The 10,247-nt window shown below is 54.5% G+C and overlaps 1 protein-coding gene across 1 annotated transcript in view; it reads right to left on the reverse strand.

The window, feature by feature from the left end:
- PSEN2 (presenilin 2) overlaps positions 1-10,247 on the reverse strand; it is a 36,834-nt gene that overhangs the window by 24,119 nt on the left and 2,468 nt on the right. Inside the window, exons 2-4 of the mRNA XM_025048511.1 lie at positions 2,857-3,017; positions 669-883; positions 3-111 (exon numbers count right to left, since the gene is read on the reverse strand). Coding sequence (XP_024904279.1) covers positions 3-111; positions 669-883; positions 2,857-2,997 — 465 coding nt within the window. The 5' untranslated portion in view covers positions 2,998-3,017. The remainder of the gene's footprint in view (positions 1-2; positions 112-668; positions 884-2,856; positions 3,018-10,247) is intronic.

Below are 10,247 nucleotides of genomic sequence, written 5' to 3' on the forward strand. Positions count from 1 at the left end.
ACCAGGAAGATCATGACCACAATGACGCTGATCATGATGAGCGTGTTGAGCACAGAGTTGAGGAGGCGCTGGCCCACCGAGGGCGTGTCCTCGGTGAATGGCGTGTAGATGCTGAGGGGGAAGGCGAGGTGTCCACTTCCTGCCTGCCATGCGCCCCCGCCCTGACAGATCGCTGGTGGAGGTGCCCTGGGCACAGCTGCCTGGGCGAGTGCGGCCATGCCCTGCCCTCCCACCTGTCTCCTGGGCCTGACCTCAGCCTGTGGCTGAGCCCGGTGCAGCAGCGGGCAAGGGGGAGCGACCCGATCGCAGTCACGCAGTGACAGGTGGCACAGCTGTGCCAGAGACCCGGTGCTTGGAACGCAGAGCTCAGTGCTGTCTGGCAAGAGCACGCCTTCTGCAGTTACACCAGCGCTCCGGAGGCAGCACACGGCAGGCTCTGTTCTAGGAGCTTTATACAGATCAGCTCACTTAATTCTCCCAGTAACGTCATCAAACCCATTACACAGAGGAGGAAGCAGAGGTGGGGAGGTTAGGAACAGGCCGAGGCAGTGGACGGACCAGGGCGTAGACGCTTCAACCCTGCTCCCACTGCTGCTGGCGCAGTGGCCAGTGCAGGCCGCGGCCCCCGACCCAGCCCCGCTCCCCACCCCGCCCAGCCCCCAACTCACAGCTGTCCATTCTTCTCCGTGTAGAAGCGCACGGACTTGATGGTAGCCACCACCACGACCATGCACAGCGTGACAGGCACAAACAGCATGATCACGTGCTTCGCCCCATACTTGAGAGTCAGTTCCTCCTCCAGGCCCGGTGGTCGCCCGGGGACCCCACTGCAGACGTAGCGGTCAGCGTCCTCCTCGTGGTCCTCCTCGCTGTCCTGGCTTCTCTGTGGGAAACCACACTGTGAGGGCCACAGAATGTTCCCCCGCCTCAGGGTGGCCTACCAACGTGTGGAACAGGAACCGAGAAGTCTGAATGTCGCCTGGCAGAGGTGAGAACCAGTCTGTGGGCTGCAGTGCAGATGTGGGCGTGCTGAAAATTCCGGGTCACTTGAAAAGTTTGAGAGGACAACCAGAGATGCAGAGTTGGCACCAACCACCACGGATGCTGCACGGGAGGCCGCGGCAGCCAGCAAAGAGGGTGTCTGAAGGCCCGCGACTGAATGGCTAACGGATTCGGAGCACGTCTGAAGAGCTCTCTCCTCCCTCAGCACAAGGGCTCAGGACACCACTCAGCTCTGCTCCCACGCCATACTGATTCGGGAGGAGGCAGGCCAGGTAACAGGGAGAAACCAGACAGTAAAGACTTTGGGGTGACAAATAACAAACCAGAACGGTCAACACACTCAGAGACTCTCTTTGGTTGTAAATAAGATGCTGGGAATTTGTAGAGGAAGAAATTACTTTGAAATTTTTGCCCCCCTCCCAAATCAAGCATGTAAAATTTGCCCCTCCGAACCAGAGAGGCTAACTGGGCATCAAGCATCTGGGAGGATCCGGGCTATGGGAAGTCGGGAGAGCACCGTGAGTGGGCGAAGGAGGGGGCCGGACGCCCCCAGGTGCTGCCACAGACGGATCTGCAAGGCTTTCTGCTTTGAACTGTGGCACTTCGGGATCATTAGCTGCTAATTACATTAACAGCCAAAGACAAAGTCAAATGCAACCCAAATCAAAAATGGCCGTTGCTTTGGTATCACGGCTTTGCAGAGAACGCCCATCTGGATGCTCAGCTGAGAAGGCGAAGAAACTGTTAATGAGCAGGAATTGAAACAACTAAAATGCACGAACGCTCCAGGAGACTAAAGATGAAGAAACGAGCACGAAAAGTCTACAAGGCGGCTGCATGGTGGCCCTAAACTGGTGAAGTCCTGCTCGGGGCAGAGAAAGACAAGAAATGAGCTCAAATTCCAGCGAGGGGGGTTACGGCTGGCTAGAAGGAAAAAAAACCCACATGGACAGGTTTTTAAATAGTATCATGGGCAAAAGGAAGACTAGGGTATAGGCAAATTTGGAAACTGTTTTGCCCTGATGGGGAGGGAGGCTGCGGGGCCAGGTGGCTTTCCCAAGTACACCCCCAATTCATAGTGTTATAATCTCCTGCCCTGAGCACTGCAGAGTTAAGATCACGCTGCAGTTCACCCCTCCTGCTATGGACTGAATGTCTGTGTCCCCCCAAGCTCACAGGTTGAAACCTAACCCCCACCGTGATGGTATTAGGAGGTGGGACCTTTGGGAGGTGATTAGGTCATGAGGGTGGAGCCCTCGTGAATGGGGTGAACACCCTTATAAAAGGGCCATGCTCCTTCTGCCACGTGAGGACACAGAGGAGACGGCTGTATCTGCACGAGGAAGCAGGCCCTCACCAGACACCGTATCTCCTGGCAACTGGATCGTGGACTTCCTGCTTCTGGAACAATGAGAAATAAACTCCTGTTGCTTACGCATCGCCCAGTCTATTTCTGTTACAGCAGCCAGAATGGACTAAGTCACTCCCTCAGCTCAAAAGTCAAACGTGAACCAGGCATGCTCGCCTCGCTGCCACCTACCATAAAGGTGCCCTCTGGCTTTCCTGCTCCCGACCCTGAGCCTGTGCTACCTGTCCTAGCACCTGAACTCATTCTCACTCCTGCTCTGGGACGGGGCAGGGGCTGGGTGGAGAACCAGTCGGCCCACTGCACGGCTAACCTGTAACCGTCCTGCATGTGCAGAGTCTGCTATGAAGACGAAGGACCCGCCGTCCACCCCTCTGGCCAATCCCCACTTCACTCCCCCCGCATCAGGGAATGTCTGCTTTCCATCCATTAGGTATGGGAACCCCAGAGGCCTGTTTCCAGGCCTCAGCCCGCTGGCGGGGACCTACCCGCTGGGCGGCAGCGCCCCTGTCCTCCGGGGCCGGCCTGCCTTCTGGGCGGGCGCGTGGCGTGGGGCTCTCGGCTGACATCAGGGAGGTCCGCTCGCCGCACACTTCCTCCTCACTGTCGGAGGCCATGAACGTGAACATGGCCCTGCCGCTGGGAGCACCTGCGAGAAGGAGCACAGGGGACCTCGTTCCTCCTCCCTGCGAGGCGAAGGCGGCAGGGGGCTGAAGGAACGGCAAGAGGCAGCTTTAAGCCCCGGACACAAGTCCTACGACACAACGACCCCCCAGGAAGCCGTGTCAAATGACTGCTGTAAAACAACAGTCCTAAAGAGCCACCACCAGCCACCAACGAGGCTGTAGAGGCCCTGACGGCAACTGGCCTCAGGCGATCCATGCCACAGGCAAACCGCCCAACTAGAAAAGTCAGGGCCGCTCCAAACTGTCAGCACGCTCATTCATTCCATCGACAAACATCGACTGAGCACCTACAGTGCGCCGACAACAGGGCTGGGCTCTGGGGATATGAAGGTGAGTAAAAAATAGTTTTGTCCTTAAAAAAACAAACAAAAACCATCCAGTGTGATGAACGTTACAACCCAGGTGTTCACCAAGCAGTACAGAAGCACAAAGAAGGGACTGAATTCTAGAGTTTTCTAGAATGAAAATAACATCGCCTGATGGAGACAGATCGTTCCAGGTGGGAGGGCAGGGCAGAGGACACGAAGAACGTCCACCGGGGCCTGGCGCTGGAGGGCGGGGCTGTGCAGGTGTGACGGCGTCCCCGTGCCTCGTGATGATGGCATAGGGCGTCCCCCAAGGAGCATGACAGACAGATCTGTTTACAAATACCGGTCTGCACTGACTGAAAGAGGAGTAAAAAGAAGGGACAGTGCCCCCCGCGAAGGTGGTGAGGGGCCAGGAGGCGGAGGAGGTCAACAGACAAGACTGAAGGTGGGCAATGAACAAAGGACAGAGTCCGGGACGAGGCCAGCAGTGGCGCGAGGTGGGGGAGGCAGGAGGAGAATGTCTCGGGAAGGCCGGATTTCATCCCGGAAGCTGTGTCTGTGGGTGAAAAAGGAGAAGCTTCTAGGAGGCGGCTAAGGGTCTGGGGTGCAAGGGAGGGAGATGAGAGTCGAGTTTAGAAATGGCCGCCAAAGCCACAGAAGCCATGGGACCACATGTGGCAAGCGTGTGTGTGTGCACACGCACGTGTGTGTGGTGGGAAAGTATAACGGCGGCTGAGGTTGAAGGGACCACACAGGAGGGGGGCCTGTCCCCAAGGCTACCGTGCCGTCCTGAGTGGTGTCTGCACACAGCAGCACCCTGCAGAAGCTGCCCACGGGGGCTGAGAAGAGCTTCGGACAACCCCTGCCGGATCTGACTGTCCCTGTCGACATCCTGGGCAGGACAACTTCTGCCATCACTGCTCCCTAGAAACTGTCAGGCCAAGCTTCATGCTCCTAGGGGCAGATGGCCAGGTCTGCCCTCTGCTGAAAGTCCGTCTCCAAACTGGTCACCCCCCGCCCGCAGGTATTTATGATTTTCAAATGAAGCCAGCGGGTGTCTTCCACCCAGTCGGCCTCTGTTCACCACAGCAGGGTCCGTGGCTGCCACTCTTTCTGAAGACAGCGGGGCCTGGATTATTCCTGATGGACTTCAACTCCATCCCCCAGCCAGAGGCCCACGACAGAGCCTGCGTCTGGTCCACCTCACTGCCTCGGGCCCATGACAGAGGGCTCCCTGTCCAGCTCACGGGGATCTCAAAATGAATAAGCTCCCCTGGGTTTAGGATGGATGAGAAGCATGGGAGCAACAGCAGCAGGAAGTGAGGTGAGGGGCCTGCCGGGAGGGGGTGCTGAGGACACTGCGCTCAGATTAGAGGTCTCAGGGCTCAAGGAGTGAGAGGGACACGAATGGTAAGGAACTGCCCGCGAGACTGCAAAGAGCTGGGGCATCTGGAAGCCTCGTAACGAATGTGCGGGAGGGGGCGCCTAACGAGGCGACTCTGACGGGACAAGGCGAGATGATGTGTCTGAAGTGGGGGAACCCGGGAGGCAGTCACGGGAGATGCAGGAGGAGAGGTGGGGTGGGCCCTGGGCAGGCGCATGGGTGCCTGACTGGGGAGCGAGAGCTGGACCCAGCAGAGGGAACCAGAGAAGGTGTCTGAACAGAAGAGGGTTGCGAACAGGGCGAACTTTACGACAGCCCAGCAGCATTTTCCAGGCAGGGTGTGGGCCGCCCCCTCTCCACTGGGATCCCCCTAAGACTGGGCTCAGGCCAGGGCCACAGGCACCCCAGACCCTGGAACCAGCAAGGTCTAACCAGCAGAGTCAAGCCCAATTTGGGAGCCACAGCTTTGCAGCCCCAACAAACTGAGACCTTGAGAAGTTTTGAGCTTGAGTGCCTTCATCCGTGACAGGGAAAGAAACCAGCCAGGGAGGATCCAGGAGAACCTGAAAGTCCTCCTTGTGAGGCTGGGTCCCCTACATAAATCCTAAATCAACACCCGCTGGGACCCGCAGTTCCGCTCATTACTCACTCTGGCACTCGTGAATTCATTCTCAACTCCAAGTGGGGCATCCAAAACAAACACGTGGCTGAATTTTCTCAAAATCGGGTATGCCTAAATGGCAGTCCCTCTGGAGCAGAGCCTTGGATGGGTTGTGGAACTACGGGGGGCTCTTCTAATACTGTTTTCCAGCTGTCGGTTTGGCTTAGGTGTGAATTAATAACGTAGTTACAGTCTTCCAGGCCTGTGCTCTACCTTCTCGGTGCCTGGAGGAGCTGGTCACGAGTCCCTGGATCCGCAGCCCCCGAGGGCAGAGGTAAGGGCACCCTCCGGAGCCACAACGGCTGCAGCATTTGGCTGCCTCTTCTCCTAGACTCCCAAATAGCAAAGCATGGTGGACATGGACAAACAGGGAGCAGAGATGCTTCTTTAAAGGAGAAGGCGAGCTACAGGAGGGTGGGGCCGGAAAAGCAGGGTCCCAGGATTAAGTAGGGGTGAGCCCTTCCAACTTCCATTTCCTCGGCCAGGCTCCAAAAGCTAACAAGACGTTTCTTTGGGAAGCCTTTCTGTCCACCCCCCCCAAAGTTCCCCTGAACGCGCCTGGGGAGAGTGAGCTTAAAGGGGGACTATGTCCCTTCCACGTGGAACCGCACCGGACAGAGGGAGAAAACGTCAGAAAACCACAGAACGTGCCTTTCATCCACCAGATGTAACTCACAGAAGGCCTCCTCGCCAGAAAACAAACAATCCCTGAGCAGATGCCTTCCCTCATTGCAGTTTTAAAAATTCCTCTAAAGTCTTCCCCGAAGCTGAGCCCCAGACCCCCAGAAAAGCAGGGCACAGCAAAGGGGCAACAGGGAGGAGCCGGTCTTGGCTGTTCAGGCAAGGGCACTATCAAACCCCACCCTCCGGTGCCTCTTAGAGCTCCTGGCACCTGAGGGCGGGACTTAGGACTTAGGAGAGGCCAGATACCTTAAGATGCTATGTCTCAAAGGAGTCCAGGCCGCCTGAGGGGGTGGTGGTAGAATGCCACCTGTGGAGCCCTCGCTATGCACTGAACACAACCCTAGGAGCCAGGAGCTGCTTCCCCACCTGACAGGTGAGGACACAGGTTTAAAAGGTGATAGGTTCAAAGTGACCCTCAGACCTCGAGGTCAGGTTCTGTGCGCCCGAACATGATGCTAGGCTGCTTGCTTAAGATGCAGATGCCCAGGGATGTGCATTCTGAGATAGTCCCCGGATGAGTCTCAGCCTTCCCCAAGGCTGCCCAGACCAGGGAATCAGATGCCCAGCCAGGGCCCCCAGCTCCGCTCTGCAGTGTCCAGTTACAGTCTACCTTCCTGCTGCCTGGGCGTCACGCCTCACCCACCACCCACCCCCAGCACCCCGTCTGCCCCACACTGCTTGCTCCCTGAATCGGGGAGGGAAAGAAGGAACAGTCCTTTCTCTGGAACACTCCGGATCTGCTCAGAGAGCAACTGGGGAGGCAGAGGGACAGATCCTCAGACTAGGAAAGTCGGAAGGGGAAGACGGTTCTCAGGCTTGGAGAAGCCCCCAAGTCCACACCGAGGAGGAGGGTGTAGAAGAACTGGGGCTCAAACACCCCTGGCACAGACCAGATCTGCCTCTCTGAAGGCAGGAAAACCCAGAAGCTTTAAAACCTTCATGCCTTTTGATCCTGAAATGCTACTTCTCAGAATTTGTCCTAAGAAAATAATAAAAAACTTACATAAAAACACATTCCTTGTAGTTATTTATAATTGTAAAAAAAAAAAGGTAAAAATGACTGAACTGCCTGACTCTGTCCTATGACAAACACCTACCGGGGTTTATTATATGACCACCAAAAAATCTGATTTCAAAAAATACTTAACGTGAAAACAATACAAGTCTGTTAAATTAAATGTAAAACTTTGCACACATAATCACCTGAATTTTCTTAGAAAATTTACGTATATCAAGAACTGGCAGGAAATACAAAACATTAAAGTAGGTTATCTTTAAATGGTGAGATTCTGGGTGATTTTTACTTTATATATTTCTGCATGTCTCAAAGCTTCTATAATAAACATGGATTGCATGTGCAGTTTTTTTCAAAGCTATTAATTCTTTTAAAGGGAAAAAATGATTATCAACGTTTAGACAGATTTTCTTCCACTCCTCTCTCTCCCGCATCCCCTCCCACTGGACCGGGGGACCAGATGGACCCGTGAAGCCACCTCACTTCTTCTCCAGCCCCTCGTATTACCTGGCTCCTGAAGGAGGACAGAGCAGCTGGGCTGTGTCTCTTCGGACAGTGCTCTGAAATCCTTGGAGGGAAAAATCACCACCCGAATCTGTGCAGATAAACAACCTCCTTGCTAGATGTTTGTCCACACCGGAGCAGCAGTGACGTCACAAACTCCCGAGGGAGGCTGACTCACGGGCAGGTGGGGGCGGGGAAAGGTTGATGTCAAATCCTGTCACCATGTAGCAACCAGAGCTCCCTTCTCTGAGGGAGCCGCAGGAAGATGCGGAGGGGCTGACGGGGACAGGGGGTGTCCAGTGTACGAGACGACGTTGTTCTGGAAACCTGCCCCAGAACAAAGCGCGGTGGCTGACAGCCGCCTTGGTCAAGAATGCAAAATCGAACATCCGAAGGAGGCAGTGCTCACTCCCAGTAATCAGCGGTATGGGACCAAAACGCTGAAGTAGCCAAACCAAGGGACTCTGACCCAGAGAATCTGCTGGCGCCAGCGGTTCCTGCCATCATTATGGAAACCCGGTGACCCAGTTTCCTCGACCTTCTTTTCATTTCAGAGAAATATAAAGCTTTTGACCTTAAAATGTGAGGCCAATGAGATTTTAAAATGAACACTAATGCCTCCTGGAAAAAGATGGAAATTGCTTCTCCAAAGGCAAATCGGGAGTTAACGCACTTACCACAAACACTTAGGGCTGCAGAGAAAGGTCTGATACTCGATACTTTGTTTTTTTTTGTTTTTGTTTGCAGGGCGCCTCACTCACTCAACACTCCTCCCTCACTCTCGCAGGGTGGCGTTAGTTTTAAATAGGCCACTTTCTATGGTCACACGGCTGCGCTCCCATGGCTCCGGGAATTTCCCAGTATCTGTACTAGGGAAGTGTCTGCTGAGGTGAGGAAACTCCCTCAGAAATTCTACAGCTCCCGGGTCTGCCTGTCGCCCCAGCCCCAGACACCTGACCGTGTATTTGACCCTGGCTGACCTTCATGCTCCTGTCCATGTACCTGAGCCCACACCATGATGCACATCAGTTGCTAGATAGTTCTCCCCAGCTCAGGGAGGTGGCCTCGGCCAGCACGGGGACCCTGAAGAGCTGTTCCAGCCCCTGCCCCGCCCCCCCGCCCCGGAGCAGAACCCTAGGGCACCCCGATGGGGCCTCCTAAACCTGACCAGGCTCTAGAACTACCCCATCTGCTCTTTGCTCCTCAGAGCATCCAGGACCCAGGTAGACTTCCTGAAGGACTCTGAAGAAGGGACGATGTGGGGATGTGTCAGAGGGAAGCTGGGAAGGCAGTCACACAGGCCACGCCCCTAACACGTCACCTTAGAACAGGGCCCAGAAAAACATTTTCTTTTTCAGTGAGAAGCAACAAGCTAGTGGTCAAACGCTGAGGCTTTGGAGATGGACACGGTTCCAATCGCCCTGGCCTCATGGCCTCAGACAATTTATTTAACTTCACATGGCCCATTTCCTCTTCTGGAAAAAGCAGAACAGGCGAACCTTGCAAAAGGACTGTAAAATCCAGAGTCAATATGCAAAGTGCCTACCATAGCAGTTGTTCAATAAACGGTAGCTATCGTTTAGATGAAAGAGCGACAGGGACACAGTAAGGGGCAACGGAAGCTTGCTGATGTCCCTCCTGCAAAGTCAGGGTCTAATACACCACCAGACACATGAGGGCATCAGGTCACACCTCACTCAGGCCCTCAGGAGACAGCCCGTGTCCACCCAGCCCAAGCCGCTCTGGCTGCGTGAACAACGGGCACGTCCATAGGACCGAAGTCAGAGTTGGCAAGGACCCTAAAGCCCACCTAGTCAGCTCCCTATTTTATAGTTAAGGAAACTGAGCCCCAGAAAGATAAAAGGAATCAAACAGTTAAAAGCTCAAGACCAAAAGCCACAGTTATAATGCAGGTGTCCAACCTGCCAACCGAGGGGGCTCTTCCTGCCCAAAGAACCTGTAAGGGTCACATACCCTGGTGGCCCGGGGCCATCGTCACGCAGGCAGCACACACATGGGCTCTCTGGGCACACATCCACACTTTCAAGGCACGTGCCTTTTCCATGGGCAGGTACATTGCTTTTCTTTAATATACGGCTTCTCCAAAACACAGATGAGAAGTCAGTGGATTACAAACACTCACCGGATCACTGGCCACCTTAAAAACTCAGTAGTCTCTCTCCTGTTCCCAGCCCACAACTCCAGCCTGGGGGCTTTCTCTGCTCTCTCTCTCTCTGCTATTAGTGTCCCACATGGGGGCAGAGGGGGTGGTGGCTCCAACATAAGCATGGCACAGGGATGGGGAGTGGCCACGTGCGGGAGTCAAGCACTGCTTCTCTGTGGCACTGGAGAGATAACGGTCTACGCCCCAATCGAGCCTGGTTTTCAGAGGATACTCAATGAAGGGAAAATTTTGAAGGCATAATAGTAATGGAAAAGACAGGACACAAAACTTCATCTCGTTTCCTACCTCTAATATTTTAACAGATTTTTGCACACATGGATGTCCATGAAGTGCTTAAGAAAATGTATGTTAACAGTGGTCATTGCTGGGCTGAGGGCTAATGGACGACTTTTAAAAACTATTGCCCGAATTTTCTAGAATGAACATGTATTACTTTTATTTTTAAAAAGTCT

Source organism: Pteropus alecto, unplaced genomic scaffold (assembly GCF_000325575.1).
Source record: "Pteropus alecto unplaced genomic scaffold, ASM32557v1 scaffold115, whole genome shotgun sequence".
NCBI classification, from domain to species: Eukaryota; Metazoa; Chordata; class Mammalia; order Chiroptera; family Pteropodidae; genus Pteropus; species Pteropus alecto.